Source organism: Accipiter gentilis, chromosome 5, assembly GCF_929443795.1.
Source record: "Accipiter gentilis chromosome 5, bAccGen1.1, whole genome shotgun sequence".
Taxonomy (NCBI): Eukaryota; Metazoa; Chordata; class Aves; order Accipitriformes; family Accipitridae; genus Astur; species Astur gentilis.
Genome location: NC_064884.1, coordinates 28,967,154 through 28,995,099, shown reverse-complemented (window position 1 = coordinate 28,995,099; position 27,946 = coordinate 28,967,154). Strand labels below are relative to the sequence as shown.

Below are 27,946 nucleotides of genomic sequence, written 5' to 3'. Positions count from 1 at the left end.
ATGTTCTTAAGATCCTTAAAATCCAAGTGACAAGTCGTGGCCGAGCAGCCAGATAAAACGGCACCGACAGGGAGGAGACCCCCAACGGCTGGCGCGCTTCTCCACACAGACGAGGGGAAGGACGCGACGCTGCCGCCTCAGCCGGGACACGGCGGGGATGAGCCTCGGGAGGGGCGGACCCGGAGCCCTTCACCGGCCGGCGGCGGGGGCAGGCTACATTTTGGCCGGAGGGCGGCGGGCTCTGGCGGAACGGGCGGGGAGAGTTCGAGCCCGCCCCGCCTGTGCCCCCCCCCCACCCCCCGGCCAGCGGCCTGCCCCGGCGCGGCCGCGCAGCGCCGCGACCCCCGCTCTGAGGAGCCGCCTTCCCTCGACCCGCCGCCGCCATGTCGGGCCCGCCCGGCCCCGCCGCGCTGCTGCTGCTGCTGGGGCTGCCCGGGCTCCTGCCGGCGCCGGGTGGCGCCGGGCGGCCCCGCTACGAGCCCACCTGGGGCTCGCTGGACGCCCGGCCGCTGCCCGCCTGGTTTGACGAGGCGAAGTTTGGCGTCTTCATCCACTGGGGCGTGTTCTCGGTGCCCAGCTTCGGCAGCGAGTGGTTCTGGTGAGCTCCCCGGCCCTGGCCCCCGCCCAGCCGGCCACAGCGGCCTGCCCGGCCAGGCCCGGCCCCGGCCCGCGGGCCTCCCCGGCGGCGGCGCCCCGCAGCCCCCTCGGGTCCCGGCGCCCCAGGGTGCGGCCGCCGTGCGGCAGCTGGGAGGGTCGCACCGAAATAGCTGCTGCGGATGGGTCGTACCAGCGATCTGAGGGGTTTGCTTGGAGAGCGGCTCTTCGGGCAGGTGGGGCTTGGTTTGGTGTCCCCCCCTTAAAGTGATGCTTAGGTTTAAAGCCCGCCTGCAGATGGCCCTGGAGCTGAGGTGTGTGGGAAGAGGTTTATTTCCACCTGAGGCCAGTCAGTGAGACCACGGACTCTGTGGCGCCGTTTATGAAGGAAGCAGAGTTTCATGTGTTTCTGGTATGTCTTGAGTTTCTGTCTGCCTAGCCCTAAAACTCCTGAATGTGTCGGCTAACGTTAATCAAATTCAGCAGCGGACTTGTAGAGCTGAAAGGTACACTTTCCACAGCGTTGGTGAAAGAGGTGGTTGGTTGAGTGGCAGAGGGAGACCTACCTCACCAGGGCCGCGATGAAGGGGCTCTCTCCAGGACTTGTGGGGACGGGTTGGGGATCTCCCAGCCCCCGGAGAAGCCTTGCACAGCTGCTGCCCTCCGGAGTGCTGTGGCACTTGTGTGAGGAGCACAGGAGTCCATCGCTCCCTCCATCACTGCCCTTGCTTGGCAAACTGCCTGCAGTTTTCCTGTGTGTGTTTTGTGCAGTTGATGGTTTTCTTCTTTTTTTTGTTACTATTTTTATTAAAGAGTACTTTCTGCATAAAAGAGCTTAGAGCTCTGATCCTTCAAATAATTTTAATTCGAAGGCTGAATAAAACCTTTAGTTTGTGAGTGTTCACTGGTTCAGGCCCTTTGGCTGTAAGCATTTTTTACTATCTTCTTTCTGTGCTCTACCAATTATTTCCTGTATGACTTTCCTGTGAGTTACATCACTTACAATATGAAGATAACGATAGCTCTGGGGCAGAGCTATGGTAAACCTTAAATGTAATATTCTTAAAACAAACCAACATTGATGTAAACAAACCATTGTTTTCTGACAATATTTGGTCTGCTCTTTTCAGAGTTATGTTCAAGGGTTTCAGCAGTTTTTTAAGTGGACTCTGTTTACTAATAAATTACTTTACCTGTGTGGAGGGGAAGCTAGCTTTGGGCTCAAGCCTTACTCTGAGTGCTGTGCTCTGATGGTGGTGCACAGACTCAGGATCAAGTGTTCATTTTTTGTTGTTGTTCTAAAAAGACCCCAAAACATCTAATATAGTTGATGAAGTTGTTTTTTATATCCTGAAGCCTCCCATCCTTAGGCACGTGTGGGTGTAGACCTGCTTCAGGGCCTTCTGGCAGCATGTGCAGTGAGGTGATTGAGGTCCTGTGTTAGCAGCTTCAAATGGAAGTTCATAAACTCTGATATCACCCAGCCCATCGTTCTTCCCTTGGAGCTGCACAGCCTTTGTCAGGATGTTTCTAGAATCTAATCATGTCGGAGTAGAAGTGCTCATGTTAGCAAACCATGTGACGGAAGGAGAGAAGCAAGGATGTTACCTGTTTTTTTTATGCAATTACGTACTCTAAAATCAGAGTGTGGGTTTTTTTCTTTTTTTCACAGACTCTTCCAGTGAGGAAGGCTGTCTCAGCCTCTTTCTTCTAGATTTTTTTTCCCTGTTGGCTGCTAGAGATCATGTTTGTTTATGCTGAAGTCTGGGAAGGTTACAGCAATAGCCATATGGTTACTGTGGTCTTGCAGAACTGATGTCAGAGTCCAGTTCAGGACAGGAGAGAGAAATGCATTTCAAACATTCAGATTCTGGCCTGTTTTATTCCTTCACTTTCAGTTTGTTTCGTTGATGTCTAAATTTGCCAACAGCATTTTTTCTGCTTGGCTTTATTCGTAGAAAGGTGAATGCTTTCAGACCTTTTTCTCTGTAAGTATTAGCAGTCACAACATATGTTTTTGTTAGAAGGTCTCCAGCAATAAGGCTGTTTATGCAGTAAGGACTGTTGGATGCTGTTTCTGGAGCTCCTCTTTTGTTGCTGGGAGGGGGAGGGATAGAGCAGGTTGAAAATAAATAGTGGTCTGTTGGTGACTTATGATTTCTGACCATGATGAGGGTGAGAGACCACCCTTGGACCACAGAGAAGCTCCAAGCCTTGCTGTGGACTAGACCACTTGGAATGGTGACAATACTGGTCACTGTTATGGGGAAGCACAGGATAGAAACTGTCTCTGTCCTTGCTAGGTGGGATGCAAAAAGAGATTAACAGCTTATTTTTTCCTTCTGGTTCCTAAATCTCTGTGTGCTGGTAGGTAGGTAGTTGTGTGCCTGCGTGTTAGAGCCTGTGATGGATGTGCATTTGTAATTGTGTGGGGTTCTTGCAGAGGCATGTTGTTGGAGGACATGCCTTCTATCTAGTAGGGTGCCTTTGCTTCAGAGCCTCACAATATGCAGCGGCTGCAGTGCACTGCAGTCACAGCTCTCTCCTCCTCTGGGACCATGGGCATCCACTCGCACATCAGGTTACTCAGCTGCATTTGGTGTAGAAGACTCTGGACCAGCTGCTGGCCCGCATGTTTGTGGGTTGCAGGAGCTGCAGTGTGGGGGGCAGAGCAGAGATTGCTGATGTGTGAGACTTGAGGAGGGCGAGTCATGTTAGTACAGAAAAAGTGCATTCCTTGTGCCACCTGAGCTGTGGTTTTGGGTTTGCGTAGTGGGGTTTTGGTAGTGGGGGAGGGGCTACAGGGGTGGCTCCTGTGAGAAGCTGTTAGAAACTTCCCCAGATCCAAGGCAGACCCACCTCTGGCCAAGGCCAAGCCCCTCAGTGACAGTGGTAGCGCCTCTGGGAGAACAGATTGAAGAAGGGGAACTGGCAGTGAGTAGTGGGATTGGAATGTGAGAGGAACCCCTCTGCACACACTGAGGTCAGTGAAGAAGGAGGGGGAGGAGGTGACTCCCCTGCAGCCCGTGGAGGTGAATGGTGGAGCAGATGACCACCTGCAGCCCGTGGAGGACTCCATGTCAGAGCATGCAGATGCCCTTGAAGATGGCTGTGACTCTGTGGGAAAACCTGTGCTGGAGCAGCCTGTGCCTGAAGATCTGCAGCCCGTGGAAAGGACCCATGGCGGAGAAGTTCGTGGAGAACTGTCTCCTGTGGGAGGGACCGCATGCTGGAACAGGGGAAGAGTGAGGAGTCCTCCCCCTGAGGAGGAAGGAGCAGCAGAGACAAATGCGTGATGAACTGACTGCAACCCCCGTTCCCTGTCCCCCTGTGCTGCTGGGGGGAGGAAACAGAGAAAATTGGGAGTGGAGTTGAGCCAGGAAGGATGGAGGGGTGGGGAGAGGGTGTTTTAAGATTTGGTTCTACTTCTCATTATCCTTGTTTTGATTTAATTGGTAGTAAATAAAAGTGATTGTGTTTTTTCCCCAAGTTGAGTCTGTCTTTTGCCCGTGACCATAAGTGGTGAGTGATCCCATCCTGTCCTTGTCTCGACGCATGGACGTTTCTTTATATTTTCTCCTCCTTATCCCACCCGGGCCAGGGGCAGAGAAGAGTGAGCAAGCAACCCTGTTGTGCTTTGTTGCTGGCTGGGCTTAAACCACAACAGCTGCTTACCTGGACCATCTGCCTGTGCTCTCTAGTACAGTTTTAGGATTTGGGTACTGAACAAGACTGCCATTTTTCCAGTCTCAAAGCATAGCTGCTTTGTTTCGTTGCTCCAAATGAAATCCTGGGACCTTTCAGAAGTGGAGTGCTTGAAGGATGTAGAGGATGGGCAAAAAGAAAAGGAAATCTTTGATAATTAATCTGTTCTGAAGCAGTTTTGTCTTATTGCCAGTGTTGTGTACCTCCAGTGCATGTGCCTCTCAGTGTGAGCTCAAATAGGAGCTGATGATTTCAATTCTCTTTATTTGTCTAAAAATACACCAGCAGGCATGTTTTGCTCTATATTTTGTAGGTGGTACTGGCAGAAGGAAAAGAGAGCGCCCTATGTGAAATTCATGGAGGCAAATTACCCACCTGGGTTCAGTTATGAAGATTTTGGGCCACTGTTTACAGCAGAATTCTTTGATCCCAACCAGTGGGCAGATACTCTGAAGGCTTCAGGTGCAAAATATGTTGTCTTAACTTCAAAACATCATGAAGGTAAGTGGAAGGTTTGTGAATGTTAGCAGATGTTGCATTTCTTTCAACAGAAGAAAAATCCAGGTGACTTTTCTGCCTGCAAAGGGAGTTAGAGAAAGCCAGGCAGGCTTAACTGCCCCAACCCAGCCAAAGAGGAAGCAAACCACCCAAAAAATGTGCATGCATTTTTCTGACTCTTACACAAAAGCTATGGCCGTGAAGCCTGCATAGGAGGAAAAGCAGATTGTGCCATTGTTCTTCTGCTGTAGGTAAGACAGCCTGAACCGGTGGGGGCAGCTGAGCTTCCTGCAGTAGCCATAGTTTATTTTTTATTGTTGTGCAATACATTCATTGCTCAAGGAACCACAAAAGTGAATTCTGCGCTGTTTAACATATGGAGGGGTCCTGTGTACAGGCAGTTAATGAGCTCCATAGGTTTCTCCAAGGAATTTAGGAGCATGTTCCAGGAGTCAGCTTCAGAGTTTGAAATGTGCACAGGGTATAGTTCTTCTGATGCAGTGCATAGAAGCCAAAACCTTGAACCAGGTTTGTAACTTTACAGGCACAATTGATTTTTGGTGCTGTAATTGTAAGATGTTTTGCAGGAAAAGTAAAGTGGTTGGAAGGAAATACGGTAGCAAAGAAAGTATAAAATACTAAGATGCAATGTGACAGTACATCTAGCAAACGTTCTTGGTCTTTGGGGAGATGTGGGTTCAAGACTGGCAGCTTGTAACTTGTGAATTTAAATCTCAGCTCTGACACATGTAAAATCTTGATCTTGATGATGTTCGTGGCGTAATTCCCAGTGGCTTCAAAAAGAACCATGATTCATTTAGTCTGTCCTGTAGCCTTGGGCATGAGTTTTTAGCTTGTTTGTCTAGTCAATACAATTGCATGTTTCCAGTTCACAAAACAAGATTTATTAGGCAATGAGTGTAAAGCAGTTTGAAGGTGAGAGTGGAGCTCCTCTGGCAGTGGTCTTCTGCAGTGCAGTAGTACTTGTAAGTGCTTGTGCTGGATTGCTGGATGTCTGAAATGTTAAATCCCTCGTGATATTTAACACTGATACTTTAAAAGCTGTTACAGGAGTTTTTGCACTCTGCTTGTATACATGTACTGAGTAGTTGACTGAGGTGTTACAAATGTCAAGTCAAATGAAAAGTGGACATTTGCAGAAGATGTAAACAGAAAGGAGGAGAACAGTCTTTGAATGCAAAATATAGCTTGTGCATTCTGCAACTGAGAGCATTTTATCTTCCAGTTGTTGAATGTGTATTCACAGTTCACATGTAATACATTCAGTGAAAATGTAGATGCCTTGGAAGTTGCTGTATTTTTGGTTAATTTAATGGGGACATATGAATGGAGTGAATTATTAAGGAGAAGGAGTAATTATCCTAAGCAGTACAGAACTGGAAAATACAAATGCATATGTGTATGTGTAAAAAAAAAACAAAAAAAAAAAAAAAAAAAAAACCAAAAAAAAAAAACCAACACACTTGCAAACTACTTTCCAGAAAGAGGAACTATAACTTCTCCTCTTCTGCTTCCCTTTCTTATCCTTCGATTTTTCTCTTTTCAGGCTTTACTTTGTGGGGGTCCAAATATTCTTGGAACTGGAATGCTGTTGATGTGGGACCGAAACGAGATCTTGTGGCTGAACTAGCAATGTCTGTTAGAAACAAGACTGACTTGCATTTTGGGTTATATCATTCCCTGTTTGAATGGTTTAATCCTCTTTTCCTTGAGGATGCCACCAATGTCTTTAAGACAAGAAAGTTTCCAACTAGTAAATCCTTACCAGAACTCTATGAAATTGTGACCAAGTACCAACCAGAAATAATTTGGTCTGATGGGAATGGAAATGCACCAGATACTTACTGGAACAGCACTGGTTTCTTGGCTTGGCTGTATAATGACAGGTACATAATGATGCTGGTTTAGCTCCTTATCTGAAATTCTGCTCTGTGTCTTGTTTGTCTCATTTTCTATATATTATGTGGAACCTATTACCTCTTTTCATGAGGACTTAACTAAATATTAATTTTCCTGAAATCCAGGTCTTCCCTACAACTTCTTCTAAAGCAAGCCTTGATAGACTTCTTCATATTTTTTAACCACATTTGCAAATTAATTAGTTAAAATGGTATTTGCTTTTTTACCTAATCATATTCTTCTCTAAGCATTGTGTGCAGACAAACAGGATAGCAGGATAATTTGAGAATATGGGTGCATTGTTGTCATATCAGAATGAATATCTGGTTGTGAATGCGAAGTGCAGGCTGATTTCTGGCAGACCTCCTGTGAAAGTCAAGTGTATTTCCCTAAGAAATGCCAATCTGGACCTTTTACTAGCAAAGGATGAGAATAGGGTTCCTGATCTAGTTATTATAAATTAATAGTACAGAAGTCATCCTAAATGTTAGTTTCTGAGAGGGGTGTGCATGTGAGAAGGCTGGCTCACTGGCACTGACTCACTGGCTGTGAGTGCATTTTATAGAATAAAAATAATAAAATTTCTCTGTTTCCAGTCCAGTCCGGGACACAGTTGTGACCAATGACCGCTGGGGAGTTGGCAGCATCTGTACACATGGTGGATTCTACACTTGTAGTGACCGGTATAACCCCGGCCACCTCCTGCCTCACAAGTGGGAGAACTGTATGACTATTGACAAGAGGTCATGGGGTTACAGGAGGAACGCACAGCTTGACGATTACCTCACAATCGAGGACTTGGTGAAGGTACAGAGGGACAAAGGAGTTGCCTGCAACTTCTGATTCTCCCTCCTGATATTATGCTATATAACATTTCAATTATGTATCTATTTTTATAAAAAAATTATTAACTGATGAAATAATAATTTTGTTCATTTGTAGCCTAACACTGGCAGGATGGAATATCCATGTAATTCTTATTTATTTTATAGAAATGACTGAAAGAAAAAACTACCCAGTAAAAGTTCAGTTTCTTGGAAGCTGTTTCCCCTGTGAGTAACTGGCCAAGGACTGATCTGGATAGTCTCTTAATTACCTTTTCTACTAAGTTTTTCTAGTAACTGCACCTTTAAGTTGATGAGAAGCAAACAGTTGCAGCTTCACTGTTCCTATTTAGGAACTCCTTATTGAAGGCTACATCTTTTCCCGTCTAGTTAGAAACAGTTTATAATTCTTAATTGTCTTTTTACCTTGTAGTGAGAAACTTTCCTTTTATCCTACTTCATTTAAAGAAAAAAACCCAACACACGTATTACAGACATACAGATAAACACTAGTAGATGCACATAGCTGGTGTTAATAGGATGTTGATTCTCTTTGCTAGTCTAAGGTATTAATAAAAGATTTGAAGCTTAGGAAAACTGAATCAATCTTTCAGATAAATGCATTTAATTGCAAAATTCAGCTAGTGAGGGAAACATTGTTATTGTTGCTTAATCCAGATCTGTTGCTAGTACTGTCCTTGCAAAAGATAATTTCAAATTGAAGTAACCTCTTTTCAGAGGCAGGTTTAAATTCACTCAGTAGCGTGTCTCCAGCTGTCTGTTCCTCAGACTTGTGCATCTCAGTCCATGATCTCTGGAGGGCAGTGTGGATGTGAACACAAATATTTATGGGACTCTAGAAGGCTTCCTCATGTTTTACAGATGTCTCTCTAAAATAGGGAGAGCATCAAACTGAGGAAGGAGGAGGAAGTTGCTTCTCTCAGCTTCAGTAAAAATGAAGTGGCATCTGTTAGCCTTATTCTCCTCTTGTGTAGAGAAATCTATCTGTCCTATCGGTAAAACACTTACGAAATTCCTACAGAAGTCAAAACATTAAGAAGTTGTGGGATTTGATTCTAATGTAGATTCAGTCAGACACATTGGTGCAAAATTGTATTTTGGGATGTTTTCTGCCATAAAAATTGACAATGGAGCTTTGTTTTATGGGAGCTTAAATTTTGTGTTGACTGTTGGGATGACCCCCAAAGTCTCAACAGGCAGTAGTAATGTGACTTGTTCAGTTCATTGTTCTGAAGCGGTACAGCAGACTTCAGAAAGTACTTCAAAGGTATGATTTCATTAGCCGTAACCATGTGCTCTGTGCATATGTTTAAAAACATTTCAGCAACTTGTAGAAACAGTGTCTTGTGGAGGAAATCTCCTGATGAATATTGGGCCCACTCATGATGGTCGCATCGCTGTTATATTTGAGGAACGCCTGAGGCAGATGGGTGCCTGGCTGAAAGTCAATGGAGAAGCCATCTATGGAACGAAACCATGGAGAGCACAGAATGACACGGTCACACCAGAAGTGTGGTAAGGCTACTGAATCAAAACATAAGACTGTGTAAAGCAGCAGCAGTGTATGTGAAACTTTGAAATTCTTTATGACTTGATGCTACAGAAATCACCAGCTTAGTTTGTGTGCTGTGAAATTAACCCTTTTGTCAGTTTAAGTAACTGCACATAAAAGAGCATATAAAACTGTAGGTAGACGATGGGTGTCAGAGACGGTAGTTTTGGGATGATGCTGAGGCTGAAGGGAAGGTGTTAAGCCTTTCCTTGGTGATCTTGTGCTTCTTAGCGTAGCTGGCAACAGAAACTATAGAGAAAATAAAAACCAGAATTATAAAACTGCTATGTAGTGTTTATCTGTACAAAGGAATACTTGATGTCACTGTTTAGAGAGAAAGAGGGGAGAGAAAGAAACTAGAAATCAGTCTAGCATATTCTGCATTTCTTTTTAAGGTAAAAATGCATGGGAAGATAACAATTGTTTGGTCACTAAATTGTCAGTCTCTGGATTCTCCTCTGCCTTCATGCCTCATAGCTGCTGTAATGCCTTAATGATCCATCAGGGTTTTGGTCTTGACCCTCTTCTCTGCCTCAATGGGCCTTTTTACTCTTGCTCCCAGTAAGATTTGGCTATCTGGCTTCAGTCTTGAAATGCTGAACTGTTGACTGTTTAGTAAAACCACTTCCAAGAGCAATAAAAAATTGTAACTAAATGAAGGAAGGATGGAGGAATGTTTCAAGTGTATGCCACAAGATTTCCAGAGATATACTGTAGATAATGTCTGCTGAAATTAAATTTTTAAAAAACTAGCTATGCAAGGTGGAAGCTTTATTGTTGCGTGTACTCTTGTTAAATCTTTTTTAGTGGAATGGATGTTGTGTATGGATGTGAATTACTGTATTTTTCTGAATATAACCCACAATTGTCTGTTAATGATTCCCCCTGCCCTGCAAGTACCTCCTTCCTATATGGTTGAGCAGCAGTGAGTTATTATATGCTTGCTAAAGTTACTACAGATGTTTACCTCTGAATTCAGTTCTTTAATAGTCTCTATTACCTGTAGTTTGTTGGAACATATTTTCAAGGAACAGTACTTTATTAAAGGGTATAAATTGTCTGAAAAGATGGTTATGTGTGTGAAAGTAATTAATGCCAACTTTTCAAATCCATTTTTCCAGTCTTGAAAGCACTCCGTATATTACTTCAGAAAATTTACAAGGAAAAACTGACATGCATTTCTGTTCCCCATTTCCAACCAGGTATACTTTCAGTCCTAAAGAAGGCCAAGTCAATGCTATCTTCCTTAACTGGCCAGTCTCTGGGACTCTGGAACTTGGTGAGCCACAGGCTAAGCTTGGAGAAACACAGGTAAAAGACAATACAGCCCCCACACCCCCACTTGCCCTCTTCCCCTTTAGAACAGGGAGGTTTTTAACATACAGTGCAAGAAATTAACACACTCTGAAGGAAAACACCTCTAGGATTTGTCATGTTCCATCATGTTTGTTTTAGTTTCTGGCGTGATCATAAAAAGAGGCCAAGTAGCAGGGAAGAAAACTGTGCTGCCCCTCCCGTTTCCTGTGTAGACTCTAACTCAGCATGACCTTTCTTTATAAATAGCTTTGCTCATGACTTCGGTGATATTCTAATTGCTGTAATGGTGCAGTAGTTTCAAGTCAAAGCCTTGCACAAAGGGAAAGCACACAGAGGTTTTCATTGCCCATGGAGGCTAAATATTAAGTTAGTGCGACCCTAGATGGGTGTCAGTGTGTCAGAAACTGAGGACACTGATGCCACATGTACACTAGCAAGTAGTGTAACCCAGTGGAAGCAGATTTATAGAGAACAGCTGGTGCTCAGGACTTGGTATCAACACTCTGCATTCAAGGTGGGGATTCACTTTGGCTTAGCTCTGTTCTGGTCTCATGCATTGGCTGTCCATTAGCTGCTGAAATGCATTAAGGGTGTTTCTGGACTGCCTCTTCTGGTCTAGTTCCACATGAAAATAATCTATTTAGTGCCAAGACAGCTCTGTGATAAGGAAGAAAGAGTAATTTCAGAAATTATGTAGATGCATCTTGAATTTTCATCTTGAATTTTGGGGAGGCATCTAGACTATATGTGTATAAGACAGTAATGTTCCTCAGCAGTAGAGACTGGTCTTCAGCTGCTCCACTATTTTCAGCATTTCACCAGCTGGTGTAAGAGTCTCACCATGAAACCTATATGTGTGTTGTTAGTGGAGGGGTTCTTCAGGTCAGCTGTTTGAGGTATCTCTGGCTGCACTCTGTAAGAAACAGTGATGCTCATTCAAGACCACAAGTTCCACCATGGGAAATGGGCATTTGGGAAATAGGCGATACAAAGCTGCGTACTGTGGCACCCAGATCCCTGCTTTGACCCAAATCCCATCCCAAATACTTCTGAGAAGTGTTTTTGTAGCTCTTACAGCCCCAAGTACTTCTCAAGACCCAACATCACTAACTTTTATTACTTACATTATCTACTTTGCAAGTATTTTTCTATTAATTACCTTTAATAATTATAATTCATTTGGTTGGTAAGTGGCATTTAGAGGGTAATTGGATAGTAAGGTATAGCTATGAATCAACATTTCTTTGTCAATAATGCAATTATATGCACTTTGAAAAGACACTGTTCTAATTACAGTGTATGTTTCCATCTCAGGTGAAGCTGGTTGGCTACAAGGAACTGCTGAAATGGGTTGCCCTAGGAGAAAAGGGAATTGTTATAGCTCTACCTCAATTAACTCCTAAGCAATTACCATGTCAGTGGGGCTGGACTTTACAGCTGATTGACATAAACTGAGCCATACACTGCTGGAGCCTTGGGTAGTAGGTAATGCTGCTCTTTTGCCAGTGTCTCATCACTGGTTTCTAACTGGTACTTGCTTGACTGAGAAACATCAATAACTTCACTTTTTATGAAAGGTGGGCTGTAATTAAAGGATGGAATGAACCTCACATGAAATCTAGCACTAGATAGTTGAGTCTCTGCATACAATTTTTTTCTTTGAACTTGTGTGAAAAACTGAGCATCTACCTTGAGCTCTCTACTTTTATTTTTTTAGTCAGTTTCTTGCCAAGTTTCTTGAAGAAGGTGGGGTGGGGGCAGGGGAAACAGGCACTAGGTTTTTAAAGCCATGAGAAAGAACAAAGCTAGCTCAAGCCAGCATTCAAGTGCATGTAAGTCAGTCACTTGTGTGTCTTAATAGAAGAAATCTCTTCCACAAAACTGTACAGTAAAAACTGAGTTTTAGAGAAAAGAATAAACTTCCAGTTGTGTGCAACAACTGGCAGCTGATAGTTTCAGCTGAGTAGGGTACTGGATCTAGAAGGGTGAGGAATATTTCACAAATGTATGGAGGAAATGCATATATGTACATCTTCATTTCTCATCATGAAAATCATTAATTTTACATGTTCTTACTCTTGAGTAGTCCTATTACTGGGATGCAAGTAAAGTAGGAAAGGGGTTTTTTGCTGTTTTGTATAATTCTACATGCTTAAAGCTGATTCTTGTTTACAGCCATTTTTACACAGTTACTAGGTTGCCTTCTGTGAACTATTAAACAAAACATATACTTCAGTTACTTTTTTTTTTTAAAAAGAGAAATAAACAGGAGTTGCTAGGGTTCCTCAGGTTTGGCAGAGACACAACATTTTAAGCAGAGGCTAGACTGCACCCAACTTGAAAAATTCCCAAACTCATCATGTGTTAGGATTTGTATGGACAGATCTGCACTGTGGAGGTTGCAAAGATTGGGGGGGGGTATAGGACAACAAAAAGCATGAAGTGTTTCAGTGTAGAGAGCAAGGGTTTATTTTTCCTGAGTCATGTTAATAAGTGCAAAACTATTACTGTACAAGTTTAAATTTATTCTTTCAACTATGTCAAGGTGTTAAGTAATGGGCCAAATGAAGTTATTCTTGTCTTCCCTGCTAGTAATGTTAATACACACACAAATTTTACATTAAAATATTTTATTACAATACAGACCATTGGGCTCAAAATTAATACAAATTAAGATAAAATATTTACAAGTTAATGTGTACAGTGTAGCTGTTTGAACAGCATAAACAAGAGAGCTTCTAAAAATCCACATTCCTTTAGTATTAAGTAACAGAGAGCACCCCCCCCCCCCCCCTAGCTTGTTCAAGAGGAACGTGCATCAGTGGGCAAAGGTTTTCTGAAGAATGAGAAACTCTTTGGAATCACATTTGTAAAGTTAAGGAAAAAAGTTTTCCTTTATAAAAAGAAAAATCTGGGAGAAGAAGACAGAAGCCTTGCTTCATTCTGCTACTCTCTGCTATTCTTAGATCACTATCATTAGTTTTTTTCCAAAACTTACACAGCCCAAGCAAACAAATGGGTTTTTTTAGTAACTTGTTGTAATACTGCCACCAGATGCCTTTCAGATGCAATAAAAATAATCAAATTAATTATGGAAGAGTTTAACTACTTTAATAGAAAAGTCTTTACATACAATGATTCTTTCAACAAGAATATTTTTAATGGGTGTTTGAAACAGAATTCTATTAGAACAAATATGGGCTCACTCCCACTTTTTTCAGGATGTTCTTTCTGCTGGTCTACCACTCCTACACCATTATAAAATTAACCCAAGTCTCATCAGTAGTCACAAGGGATTTGTTATAAATACAGGATCTATTCCTATAACTGTGCAGTTCATTTCTCTAGTTGCTGAGGGGTACTAAAAGCTTCATAAACATTAGCAGCAAAATCTTTCACTTGTTCCATCATCAACAGGTCCTGGAAGAAATTTAAAGAATAAATGTGCTTAATCAAACACATCCACCACTATTCTGGTTTTGCTGCAGTATGCAATTCATCATGAGAAAAGCACCTGGCATTCCCACAGAGATGTAACTCAAATTTCTTGCTTTAGGAGCAGAATTGCAAGCAGCACCAAGTTAAGAGATATTTTGTGCTTCTGCACAGTTTAGCAGAGGGAAGAGTTTCTAGAAAAAGAGCATATTATTGGAAGATAGAAATGTAGAAAAAGTTTTAAGTTATGCCAATTGTTTCTACTTTTTTTTAAAAGCCACTAAAATTAAACAGAATGAATTACGTTATTAAGAAGAAATACACAACATTAATTTCAAAATTTTACTTGGGATATTTTAAATAAGCAAGATTCTTACCTGAACAAAGTGACTGGGTGTTTCACTGCATACTGAATGGATCTGTCCATTTATTATTGGAATTATCTTGGCTAAAGGAAGACTGACACTGGAAAGACTAGAAAAGAACAAAAATATTGACCTAGACCTGCTCTGACATTAGTAAAGCCACTAAACTGTGATATTACAGTTCTGAAAATTACTACTTCAGAAGTAAGAGTTGAAAGACTGCAAACTAAAATGTACAGATAAAGTTGGTATCCCCTGCCCCCCCCCCCCCCCCAAGCTTTTCATTTAATATAGAGAAGTACCAAAGCAAATTCAGTTGGTGTTCCTATTATACACAGTTTCACACTTGCTTCTCATGCAAGAGAAATATGGTTTAGGCAGAGTATTTACGTGTGTGTGTGCGTATGTAAACAGTTGTTAGCACTATTTCAAACTCTAAACCTGGCTTAGGACAGACAGCCAAACTACAGCCTTTGGGACATTTTAAATATGTAAATAGTGTATATTTAAATAAAAACATTACTCTGAGTGCCATCAATTATTAAAATGAATAATAACTGGGTTTTTGGATGTTTGAGGTTTTAATTTTTAGTATTTTAGAAATCACATTTCAAGGATTTGAACACAGCTTTTGGATTTGTAACACTCTCACGGCCCTGTTTAAAACCAAAGTTAACTTCAGAATAAAAGCTATTTTTAAACAGCCTTCTATGAAGAGGTAGAAGATCCTCAATGTTAGGATCTTTTTTTCAGCACAGCAGCAAGGAACCTAAAGCTCCCTAAGGTGCTTTGACTAAATGTATTTGGAGAATCATGGTAATGCCTGCCTTCCTTGAGAACTACGGTAACTGACAGTTAGAGACTGGGGCATACAGAGCTTATCTGCTAACTGTAGGGAAATGCTATCCTTCTCACGGCCTCATAGGGGAGGTACTGCAATACATCTTTCAGTAGTCACCACCAATGGGGTAAATCCTCCTTAGCCAGAAAGGCAGTCTGCCTGTACAGTGTTCAGGCAAAAAGTACGTGATGTAGGTCTTCTGATTGCTACTTTTAGATCTGCAAGTAATGGTAGGAAAGACACCTCATGTAAATTCCAGCTATTTCATGGGTGGGAAGAAACATGCAATACAAGTGAGGAGATTGCATTTATTCTTGAAGAGCAAGAAGCAGAATTATTTCCAGCATGAGAACTTCACGTAGGCAGGAAAATGAATAGCCTTTTTTGGAATTCACTGCGCTCCCAAAGCATTATTCACACGAGAACCAGAACAAAAGAAAACATTTACCTATTTACAGAGCCATTCTGAGAGAGGTCCTTTTCAGTAGGTCTAAAAAACTCTGCCATATTGTCCAGTAGTCGACTGAATCCTCTATTTAAACATGTGCTCAAAACTGTACTGAAGTCTGGACTGGGAGGGGGGAAAAAAAAAGTTTAATTCCTGGGATTTACTTTTCCAAACTAACAAACCCTGCAAGTATTCAGTGTTACAGATGTCCCTCCCACAAGGGAAGATGTATGACCCAGATAAAAGGCCATTAGTATAGCCATCTCAAGAAAGACCAGCTCCCCAATAACTCCACAGCAAACCAAGCAACCACCTAAACTCTACCCTAAGATTACTAAAACCCAGATAAATCTAAAGCATTCCTCACTTCTCTTTCTTATTAATAACACAGAAGGGACTTACCTCATCCTTAAAATGCCCCAGATCTCTAGCAGCTAAATTGCAAGAATAGTTTGGCATTTGGCTCAATTCCCTCATATTCAATGTTTATTATAGATGCCTCACTTTGGTAGCTCTCTGGTAAAAGGATGCATGCAACCACTCTCAAAACCATGCATTAGAAATACATTCTGATGAGCCAAAACTGGTGTTCATTTTATCAAAGGAAGTAAATCCAGTAAAACTACTCTCAATTTACCCTGCTTTAGCAGAAGAGAAGTACTCTTCTGTTCCTGCATAACTACAGAAAAGTGAGGAAGAGATAAGGCGGGGTGACTGGGAAGGACATCCTTGTCATCTCATTAAGGCAGGATTGTTTCTTATAAGTTTCAGAGCGCTCAAATTTTGGAAATCCCAGCCTACAATTAGTGAATATAAAAGTTTAATGCAACAGAGTGGCCACATTTTGCAAATGAAAGTTGACAGCTTTTTATATTAAAGAAATGGTCTTACACAAACAATAGTTGTGACGAGGAGTTTAATAGGAATACAGAATATTTCTCTATACCTTTCTAGCATATCTCTAGTTTCATTAAGTAATTTAATTGTAGCAATGTCTCTTTCTGTGAGTCCACAGGCCTAGAAAAAGCAAAGACAGACACTATTTAGTAAGAAATCTATTGGCAACCATAACAACAGAGATGGAAGAGTTTTGTACCATGGAATTAAAGTCAAGATGTGTAAGGCAAATCTATTTAAAAGAAAAGATTTACTGTCGTAAATCAGATTCTTTATAATTTGTGTTCTAATTTCCCTTTTAAATGGTCACTGTAGGATATTTTTTTTTACTAAAAACAGTATTTGCAGGAAATACCAGACTAATTGAACAAAGTATTTTTTCTACTTCTGACCTCCAAAACTGAAATAAACCCTGCATATCAGCTTAAGTTAAAGGGATAAGTGCATGCAGTCACACACTGAAGCCTAAGTTTCTTCATTATACTACTGTAATACCAAGTTAAGCATGAGTTTTCTCCAACCTGTGGTGTGGATGGAGACAAACACCTTTAGAATAGGGAATTAATGTTACAACTGAGATTAGATACACCTTTCCCTTGACTCCTATTCATTTTCCAGCCCAAAGCGACAAAGGACTCCAGCACACCATCACCTTCTTGTGCATCAGCCAAGATGCTACAGCTGTCCATGATCTTTGCAGGTACACAAGTGCAAGGTAATACAATTTAGCTTAGGGCTGAGTTAAGCTGCATTGTGTTACAGCATACGTCACAGGCTAAAAGCAGTAACTGGGCTGTGTTCCTGAGCTCAGAGCTGACATTCTGAGGATGGCACTTGCTTTCAATCAAATCTGAAGAAAGTACAACTTTACTTTGCCTTGATTAAAGGTATAAGGACACTTGATGTATGACAGAAGGGGCCTTGCCTTTTATTAAAAGATACAGATGCCATGGTATAGCTAGAGGACTGTTACATACCCTTCTCTCCCCAAACAAAAAAACCCACAGAATAAAAAAAGATAGATGAAAGAAACTGAAACAAGTACCTGGGTAGCCAAGGGATTTTCTTCATCTGGCATCAGATAATGACATAAGGGAGAGTGAGATGCAATCTGATCTGAATCTTTATGTTCCACTACTTCCCTGATATCTTTAACTTTCTGTTCCAGCTCCAGAAGAGATAGGGTGTGCTTAAGGGAAATACTGGAAAGGAAAAGAGACTACAGTGTGGTTGCAAAATTAATAACGATGCTTTGTTCTCCTACCGGTAGCATGTTCACAAGTAACAGGATCCCAGTCTGCTATACGAGTTTGTACTGGCAGATATAGCCTGCTAGAATAAAAACATTGTTTTGGAAAAAGTCAGTACACCTTCCTTTTTTTTTTTTTAATTCTAGTAAAATTCATTGTTTTGGGAGCAGTCATCACAATAAAGATTAAAAGCTAACCACAAAGAAATAGAGACTCTTACCTTCCAAAAACTTTATGCACAGCTTGTTTAACAATAGTTATTAACTCAGTCAGTCCTAGAACAAGAAAAGTGTCAAAATTATTCTAATGATTTGCTCAAGTCTAGAAAAAAAAGTAGCGTTCTGTAAGTTTAGTTAGCTTATAATAAGCATCATACCATCTCCTAAAAGGTGCTGAATACTTGATAAATATTGCTGCTGAACTTCAGGGGGAGCTAGTGGTGTCTGTGGGGAAAAAAATAATAAATAGTTCTGTGATGTGTCAACAGTAGAGAACAATGCAAAAGTAATTTCAAACCTGTTGCGACCAATTTCCTTAATTTTTTTAATACCCTGCAGCAGATGGATTCCCCCATTCTGACCCAACTCTGTAGCTTCTGACTCTCTTCCTGCCATCAACCCATGGATATTTCATAAGTCCTCTGGCACTCTTCAATACTATACAGATCTCTCTTCCATCTTCAGTGGCACAGATAAATCTTTCACATTTCATTCATATATAGGAAAGTCTTTTAAAAAAACCCCTGCATTGCAGGTGAAACTAGACCCTACACCACCCCCGAAATAAAATGTAGTGGAATAGGATATTTATGCTCAGCCCTAACAAAAGGCCATCTGGTAGAAAAGCAGCTTTCAGGAACTGAGACAGGATGCCAGTTTGCTCCAGTGGAGTGCCTCAGAGTTGGCCCTGTCAACCCACTTCTCTATTGGAAAAATAACAGAAAGAAAACACATTTCTAGCCCAAACTTATCTTGCCCTTTTAAAAAAGCTTTTTCAGGTTTCACAAAATGAAGCACAACCTCCACATCAACCCTGGCCTCCCTAGTGAAAGCTTTCCTTAGACCTGCTGTGACATGCTGTTCCTTAACTTTCAGCAGGAGCTATCACAGGGGGGCATATGACAACTAATCAAAGTTTATATCCATTATTTTTAGATGAGCCATCCAACAATTTGCAGATCTTATTCTGTACAATAGGTACTTGCTTACTGTGGGATTAATATTTTTATTGAGCAGTGATAGATACACTATATAAACAAAAAACAAGTCTTCTGCCTTACTTGGCTCCACCAACAGACATTTAAGGTAGATGACCTTTTGGAGTTACAACCAAATAGTCAAAATTTCAAAGACAACATTTTTCTTCTTTAATCCTAAGAAAATGTAGGGGCAATTAATGTATGTGCTAGAAAGACCTAAGCATTTATATACATTTGCATACATATCTTGGATTATTCACACAGTATTACAGTTTCACAAAAAATTAAATTATTTTATGTTGGTGTTTAGATATGAAGTAACCTTTAAGCAGTACAAATGCAGATAAAGGGTATTCTTCAATACTGCTAGTATTTTGTTAAGCAACAGTATCACCACATCATCCAAATTTAGCGGCTATTAAAACACATCAATATATTTTACTTCGAGTAATGCTTCCACATCTCCCACTCTTCTAAGAGCTCTTGGTTTTGTTCTAATACTCCTAAGCTATGCTCTTTTTATCTCTCACGAAATAATTCTTTCACTTCCAAGAATGTGGAAGTTCTACCTTTGAAACAAAACAAGAAACTTACTGTGCCGTTTTTGCAGAGTGCAGCATTATCTAGGTAGATGTAACCGCCAATAATATTTAACTGGACTCGCAAAAGAACTACTAGCATACAGGTACTATATACAGCTACAATGCTTCTTGTGAAACCTTGAAAAGAGACAACAAAATAACTTCAAAGTCAAAGAAATAAGGGTGAGCCAAGGAGGGAGAGTGCTCTCCAAGACTCAAGAAGTGCTGATGATTTTTAAATACACAGTCACATTTCTCTTACTGGTTGTCATAATGCATTTTTTCACAACATATACCCAAGATGGTCATGAGTCTAATATGTGCTGGAGCTACATCTGAAGTGTCCCAATTAAAGTCCAATATTAATATCATTTTGCACGTTACACAAGTTATTTTGGGAAAAAATAAAAATTATAAAAGTTGCTCCAGAAGGAAAACAGATGTACTGTCAAATCGTCTTTCTTCATTAGGCCAGGAAATACACGTAGTATGTTAGCCCTCATCATGCAATTAAGACACAGAAGGCATAACAGCAGCTTGGGGAAAAAAGTTACCTGAAGCAGGAGCAGCTACTATCTAAAGAACGAACATGAAAATAAGCATCAGCTACCAGCCACTAGGCAACAGAGGACATGTTGAAGAAGTGACATGAATAAATACGGATGAATGTTGAGTAGCAAAGACACGGGAAGAAAGGAGCCGGATCAGAAGTAGGATCTGTAAAGGTGGTGTGAAAAGGAGAAGCAAAACCAAAAGGAAGGGAAGACAAAACCAGGGAGGTGGTAGGGATCACAAATAGTACCAAAGAATCAAGAGTAGTAAAAAAAGCTCAGTAGTATTCACTACATAATTATCTGACTTCACTATTCTTCCTTCCCTTCCACTGCTTCTATCAGCCAATAAATAAGAACATGAACCAAAGGGTTCACAACCACTGCTATGGTGGTTCTCCCCAACAGGCTTGAAAAGAGGAAATTGCGGGCCATGTAAGGGCTGGCCTACATTTCTGATTGATGTTTTCTGTTAGGTTCAGCATAGAACTTTCTGAAAAACTAGTTTGATTTTTTTCTGTGATGGCACAGAAAGTTCTCACAAAGTTTTCTTGAGCATGGTAACATGAAGGCCAATAAAATTCTTCACATTCGTCTCTGAGCTTCTGACTTCTGTGGGGGCTATGAAAAATTCCTTCATGAGGAGCTTTTGGGAGGGGGGGGGCGGGCGGGGAGGAAGTTTGCCATATAGCGTGTTACACTATCTTCATACCTACTCAGACAACAACCCAGTATCAAGTGTGCATTTTAAAGGGTGTGAAAGACATTTTAAATTTATGCCAAATAGTATGTAGATGGAATCTTTCATTTCCACTTACTTATTATCTTTAAATCCTCCCATATTTCTAACTTGTTTGCTGGCCTGTAGGAAACATAAATGGAAATATTAAACATTAAAAAGTATATTTTCCTTGGAAATCAATAAATACGTTAAGTGAAATAGTACTCTAAGGTGAGCCTATTTAACTTCTATAATTATTCAGATCAGATTCATGTCTACATAAGTTTGCCTCATTCAAGAAAGCAGTGTATAAACAATATGCTTTGAAGTCACAGAAAAGATATTCAAACTTTAATGTATAAATGTAGTATTTAGTGATGTCAATTATAGACTTATATTAAGAATTTTGAGTTCCTATGCTAAGCAGCCAGAAAAAGCCCACTGATGGTACAAAGTAGTCTTTTCTGGGGCCTTGATTCTGTATGTATTTAAAGCAGACCTCAGTTCAGTAGGGCTTCCTGTATCCGCCTATGCATAAGTAGTGCAGGACCAGTATTTCTATACCCTACTTTTGTGCAAGATTTACCATTGCCTGACCTGGTTTTAAAGTTGAGATTTAATCACCAAAAAACAAAGAGATCACAACCATCTGTGGAAAAGAAGTCTTGCACCATCCACACAAATACAAGTTGATCTTACTTCTTTTGTTGAGGTACGTTGACTTTTTTGACCTGACCAATTCCTAAGATTTTATATATTCTGCAGTCAGAAGAACAAGACTGTATGTAGATTGCATAGATACAACTGAACTGCCTAAGCCATGTTGCATATTTATAACTACTATCTAGAGGTAATGCTAGCAGTATAGCAGCAGTAGCAGAGGTAAGAGCAAGCTAACCATCCAAAAAGTTTCATCAGCCATTCTCGCCTGTTAAGCACGGTCAGTAAAGAACGGCCACTCTCTCTCTGTCACGGAAGAAATACATTGTAAAAGTCACTTAGAGAAACCTTTGGTAATTTCTTAGGATCAGAATTAACACTTAAATATTTCGGACAGATAGTTCAGATTAATCTAGACTTTACAGTAACCTAGTTTATAAAAAAAATATTTCACCAGAAATAATTTCTCTTTACAGGCACAACACGTGCACTTTGGCATTAGTTTGACCATTATATCACTCATATAAACAATTTTTAAGCTCAGTGCAATCAAATAATGCAAATGAACTGATACAATAAACTATTAAGTCTACAACTCCAAAAAGTAAAGAGACAGATCAAAGAAAGGATAGCTGGAAGAGATACAAGGACCCATGGCACACACAAAAACAGTTTACATACTTCTTTTTTTGCAAGCTAAGTCAACAGTTTTAAAAGCTATTCTAAAGCAAAACAAAGGAAAGATTGTTAAAAAAATACAGTAATATTTCTATAGATAAAACACATTAACAGGACTCAAAACCACATTTGTTACTTAGAAGTGCTAAGTTTTCCATGCCAACTGAAGAGAGAAAGGGAAGCTAATCCATCAGCATCAGCCAACTACACTTGCACCTATTATGTCAAAACATTTTCTAGAGCTCATGCTTACAAAGTTTCTCCTCACAATGTAAGGCAACAGCCAGGTAACAGTTTAAGTCTGCAAGTATTAAGCCTAACAGTGGAAGTGGATTTTTCAGTCTTCATCTGCTGCAATTTACTAAGACTCAGCTGCTACTCAAAACTCATCTTTTATTTCACATTTATTTGGAAAACCATTACCTGCTATGGAAGCAAAAAGCAATGCAAACAAACAGAGGTTTGGAATAAAGCTAAGTGCTGAATAGGTGAGAGATACGCAACATCTGCAAGGCTACAGCAGTAGGTACTTCATCTCATTCAATCACATTGCTTTGAAAAGAGGAGGACGGATGGAGCAAGAACATCTGTGGTCTCGAGTGCCACTCCCTCTTTAAAAGTTTCTCTGAAAGACTGAAGACTTCAGCCTGCTTACACCCCCAGCCTACCACTGGCCACCCCAAATTACTAAAACAACATAAAAAAGTTTTAAAATCCATTCACTCCCTTAAATTTAAGTTAAAGGAGCTTACCTAAGCCATAACATGATCTGTAACATGACAACATAGATCCATAACATGTTAAGCCATAACATAGATTATGTGAGAAAAAGAACACATCTTCAGGGACATTAAGAAAGGTAAATCTCCGCATGTACTCTTTTGTATATTCAACAACAACAGCACTCAAAGGTCCAGAGCCGTTTGATTCATCTTCTCAAATTTAAGTGGAAAGAAAACAAATCTATACCTCCATGTGTAGCACAAGAATGCAGAGCTTCTTTAAAGAATCACTTCAACGTGGAATAAGCTCTGCTGGCTGATTCTATGATCTGTGCCTTCCCAACCCCTCCTCTGCCTTTTCAGTTAAAAAATTTCAAGCATCTAGTTAAAACTTGCTCAACATAAGTCAAAAAAGGAAACATTAAGACACAAACTCCACTGTAAAATACACTCTAAATGGACATCCATGCTTACAGGATATTGCATGTAACCAGCCTTTTAAAAAACACTTGTTTTCAGAAGTGCCTAACAATATCAAAAAGTCTCATCTCTATTTTCACTGGCATTACGGGAATTCAGAAGTGTGTTACTGTACCCATAAACTGTTTCAACTAGTCAAACAAGTTAGAGACACCAGATGTATTTTGATAAAAGAATGCACACTACAGAGAACAAACTAAGGCATTACATGTCTTCACCATTGAACAAAGGATTACAGGCCTTTGTAGACTATTTTGCTGCACAGTCCAGAAGACAAATCTGGTGATGCACAAGAACTCTTGCTCATTCAGATTAATTTTTCATTGAGTAAAGCTGACAAATGTATTAAGCATTCCATTAAAATTAACTTTTCCTAATTTCTTGTGGTTTGGTGTAAGTAATATTCAATTACAATTGTAAATTCTCAGATAATCTATTACAAAAACATAGTTCAGGTGGTAATTCTCACTTTAAATATCACATTCTGTTGCCTTGTTGTGGGAGTTTTTTGACTGAGAAAAGACAATGACTGGATAGGTAATCTATTAAGTGCTGGACAGCTGAAGTTACAGCTACATAAATAAGCTAGTGGGAGGTAAACTAGAAAGGCAGTCTAGAGTGAGTCAGAAATGCTGTGTTAACTGCCTACATAACACTTTTACTCCGTGCCAAATGCCAAGCAGCTTACTCTACTTTTAAGGCATGATGTTATACACTTTATATATTTGAAAATACGCTATTTGTTCCTGCAGTTATAATGAAACCAAAGGTGTTTTCTGACAGGGAAGCATTCCTCTTAATGTATGACATGCCCCTATTTGCTCTACTTCAAAAAAGAAAAAAACAAAACAAAACAAACAACAAACACACACTTCTCACAGCTTACATCCATTTGCAATCTCATCTTGGATACTTACCACTACTATTCACATCTGAACTTTATAAAATTACATAAACATTTTTACAAACACAACATCGACAACTCAGACAAAATACTCTGTCCTGTTTAAGAGAGGACTAGATCCTCTACATACTTTACCTGCCCATCTTGTAAGCACTTCAACAAAAACCATGGCTCTCACTTAAGCATCTTAAAGGAAGTATTATTTCTTGTAATATTTGGAAAATGCCAGCCATACCTATCAAAATACATCTGACATGACACAAAATATTTACGTAGTGATTTCAAAATACTTTAAGACCAGCGACTGAATGGGACACAGAAACAAAATCCTGCGTACTCTCTACATTATAAATATATAATTTGAAAAAAACACTTATCTTGTGACCAAAACAAGTGATCTTTAACACAATTAACAAAACAGTCTTACCTATTTTTAAGAAGAGATGTGAGACTCTCAGAATTTAATTGATGCATTAAGGCATCCCTCAATGTTGGGAGCATTGACAGCACTGTTATTAAAAGAAAAAAAAAGGAAAAAAACCCTGTCAACATAAAAAAAATCATCATAAACCTATCCCCAGTTCTTACTCAGTAGCTGCTATACAATGTAAATCCCATTGCTCAACAGACAAAGCTGGGAGGACAAGCAAAATAGGAAACCCTGGGAGTACTCAGAGAAGTGCAATTACTTGCTTATCTCTTACCAGCTTGGGCACAATGCTGCCCTTATGTGGCTACATGTCTGTTGGCTCTAGCTGCAGATCACATCCTGCATTATCTGCATATACATGCCTTCAATTCCACAGAAGAAAACCTGGTGAAAATCTACACTGTGCATTTCTCCAAATGAGAAGAAAAAGATCTGAGGTTTGGTTTTATCCAACAAGAGAACCAGAGAAAGGCATGTTTCAAACAAAAGAAAGTTGGTGGTGAAAAAAATACTTTCCTTTCAGAATATTCAATGTCAGATCTGCGGTTATATGATGGGAACACAAAATGGAAAAAAAGCATGCTCAGAACGTAATAAATACTAAGAACAAAGTATGAAAAATCTTGACAAGAATGCATGCTGCCAGACAGAAGGTATTTCATACAAAGAAGGGCAAAGAAAAACTTAGTCCTTGCAGTAAAATCAATCCCAGCACTACAAAATGGAAAAGATGAAAATGAAACACCAATTGGTCAGGGTAGACGAGGTGCACAGAAAGCATTTGCAGCCACTCAAGAAGCCATTACAAATTTCAACAGGAAAAGAAAATGCTGCCTAATTTGTTTTGTAGGAGTAGTTTTGAATGGCCTGTATTTACAAGAATCACAAGGATTTTGTTAAACTCTACTCCACCATCTCCTCTCCAAAAATCCAAACACCAGTGCTATAATATAAATACTGTCACTTTTTGCTCCCAGCTAGTCAGGCACCTTTTAACTGTTAAAATGTAGGGAACTAATGGGCTGACATGCTTCTTATTTGTAAATAAAAATTACCCACCAAGCTCTCTGTGTAGCTTACTAACAATGTGCTATAAGGAATAAAATAATCCTGCTGTAAATTCAGTAGTGTTTGAATCTGGGTGCTGTTTCATACCTCAATACGACACGCAGTTGAGGGCAATACACAAAGGGTCTAGAAGTGACAAAAAATTGTAACCTGCATATATATTTGTATGCATATAAATGGATAAGGGTTCAGATGACCCCTAGAAATGCCTTCAAACCTCTGTTCTTCAGATTCTGTTTTTACTATGCAAAATTACTCTATTTATGCATTAGTATTTAATTAAGAGTTTGAATTCACCCACATTTCTTATTTGTCTTCCATCCTGTCAATATGTAGCATAAATCCCCAAATAATTCCACCTATCAAGAACAGTAGCTATTTCCTTATCTTACCTGTCATATTGCACGTCCTCTGATTACTTTCAAAATGATACTGCCTTCGCGCTTGGGCAATGTATTCAGCTGCTTCTCGTTCTTGGATTTCTCTGATTTTCTTCTGTCCATATTTTCCCAGTAAATAGACTCCTACAGAGAGATTTTCATAATACAAGCTGCTTTAGAAACGTGAGGAAGGCCCCTTCAGTCCCTTTGTCTGATTTTAAACCGTAAGGGTGCATAGTGGGTTTTTGGGGATATGTGGGTCTTGAGTATTTTAATACTGATTGACAAAGTAATACCCAGAAATAATATTTTCAAAATCAGTATAGGAAACTTTCCTGAGAAGAGTTATCTTGCTTTTCAAAGAAGGCTTTTTTGGTACTACTGCAACGTAAACAACTAGTACTGAAGAGATTGAATCAAATTTTGGGAAGAGAAAAAATGTAAAGTAACAAAACCAAAGAATAGAGAAAATAAACTGAAATGCATAGGTCTGGAGATGGATGAAAATTTAAAATTTTTTAAAGATAGCTTTCTAAAATTCCAGAAGTTAGAGGTAAAACTCAAGTCTTAAAAATCACCTAAGAGAAAAACGTTATAGACCAACACTTTCTTCGTTTGGTCCTGAAACTTCCGTAGGAAGAACCTCAGCTTCATGGACACCTGACTGTGGCCCTCTTATTTCTTACCATGCCTGGTTCCTACCCTCCAGCCCCATCCTTCTACCCTTGAGGACCTGATCATCCCTCATCACCCTCACTATGAATCTCCATTTCAACAAACACCCCCCCCCCCCCCCCCCCAAATTTTTGCTCTACATTTCCTCCTCTCCCAACATACATCCCTTGGAAGTTGCCCCCAACAGCTCTTCCCACACCACCGGGGGTTCAGAAGTCTCTCCAGGCTGCCCACAGCCCTCTTCTTTCCTCGTCTCTGTCCTCCTTTCTAAGCCATTCCTCAAGATACCACTACATCTTCTAGACTTATCCTCAGCACCTTTGCCCACGGCAAGCTGCTTTGCATGAATTTCTCCCCCTCCACCTGGGGCTTCTTATAACACCTCCTGTGTATCAAGTTCATTTGCTGCCTCCTGTATGCCCTGGTAGCAGCAGTTACCTATTTAGGTGCATAACAAGCTCTTCCCATGTTCTCTCATGAAAGAATTGGGGCAAGGGGAGGGAAAGAGAAGGGAGGAACAAACCCAAGCAGAAAAGACTACTGTACAAGTTGATCATCTTCCGTCCACTGGGGAACAATCCCCTAAGTACTGAAACTCCTCTACAGAGTGTCAGCTCTGACTCTGTCAAGTCAATAATGGTACAAAGAAGAAATCTGAATATAAAGTCTTCATGTTTTTCCACCAAGCACTTTCAGAAGTCATAAACAGAGCCACAACGTTTTCGTCAAAGTTTAATTTTCACATTTTGAAGTTAGTATCTGAATTAACAAGGCATTTAACAGCTGCTGAATGCTGAAAGTTTTAGAACTATTTTTATAAGCCTGATCCACAAAAAACAAACAAACAAAAAACCCCAACAAAACCAAACTCCCCAAGATTTTGAATTCAGCTACATTTTTAGGTCATTAAAACCTTTCAATACATTCTCCAAAACTATCATCAGTATTTCAAAAGGCTTGTCAACTTTGTGCCCCAATATTAATGGTTGCAAAAAACCCCAGCTATTCGTATTGGCATTATGTTTCCTAATAGACAACTACAAGCCAGACCACTTTCAAACAACCACAGTCACTTCCATTTATTTCCCCAAAGCCTCATAACATAAAAATGTGGAAGTCACTCTCTCTTACTTCAGCCTTTAGGCAGACTGACCATTTGCCATGTGGAAGATTCACCCCATTAGATGCAATGCAATAGCAATTAGATGCAATATTAGATGTATATGGTCCC

At 40.2% G+C, this 27,946-nt stretch overlaps 2 protein-coding genes across 4 annotated transcripts in view; one reads left to right on the top strand and one right to left on the bottom strand.

Annotated features, from left to right (window-relative positions):
* Window positions 1-340: 340 nt before the first annotated feature.
* On the top strand, window positions 341-12,678 carry FUCA2 (alpha-L-fucosidase 2). Of its 3 annotated transcripts, XM_049801573.1 has the most exons (8): window positions 502-598; window positions 892-1,006; window positions 4,613-4,800; window positions 6,365-6,704; window positions 7,314-7,524; window positions 8,887-9,077; window positions 10,317-10,425; window positions 11,746-12,678. In XM_049801573.1, exons 2-8 carry the CDS (start codon window positions 996-998, stop codon window positions 11,884-11,886), a joined length of 1,191 nt encoding a protein of 396 aa, XP_049657530.1. In that variant the 5' UTR covers window positions 502-598; window positions 892-995; the 3' UTR covers window positions 11,887-12,678. The 3 variants fall into 3 exon arrangements, with proteins under 3 accessions (XP_049657528.1, XP_049657530.1, XP_049657529.1); XM_049801571.1 differs by lacking the exon at window positions 892-1,006 and having other exon boundaries at window positions 341-598; XM_049801572.1 differs by lacking the exon at window positions 502-598 and having other exon boundaries at window positions 681-1,006.
* A 366-nt stretch (window positions 12,679-13,044) lies between these two features.
* The window catches only part of PEX3 (peroxisomal biogenesis factor 3), a 21,330-nt gene continuing 6,428 nt past the window's right edge, over window positions 13,045-27,946 (bottom strand). Inside the window, exons 2-12 of the mRNA XM_049801574.1 lie at window positions 26,053-26,184; window positions 24,590-24,671; window positions 20,816-20,859; window positions 19,460-19,584; window positions 18,044-18,110; window positions 17,888-17,942; window positions 17,463-17,619; window positions 16,467-16,537; window positions 15,521-15,643; window positions 14,244-14,340; window positions 13,045-13,851 (exon numbers count right to left, since the gene is read on the bottom strand). Of these exons, the coding sequence (XP_049657531.1) occupies window positions 13,768-13,851; window positions 14,244-14,340; window positions 15,521-15,643; window positions 16,467-16,537; window positions 17,463-17,619; window positions 17,888-17,942; window positions 18,044-18,110; window positions 19,460-19,584; window positions 20,816-20,859; window positions 24,590-24,671; window positions 26,053-26,184 (1,037 nt within the window). The 3' untranslated portion in view covers window positions 13,045-13,767. The remainder of the gene's footprint in view (window positions 13,852-14,243; window positions 14,341-15,520; window positions 15,644-16,466; window positions 16,538-17,462; window positions 17,620-17,887; window positions 17,943-18,043; window positions 18,111-19,459; window positions 19,585-20,815; window positions 20,860-24,589; window positions 24,672-26,052; window positions 26,185-27,946) is intronic.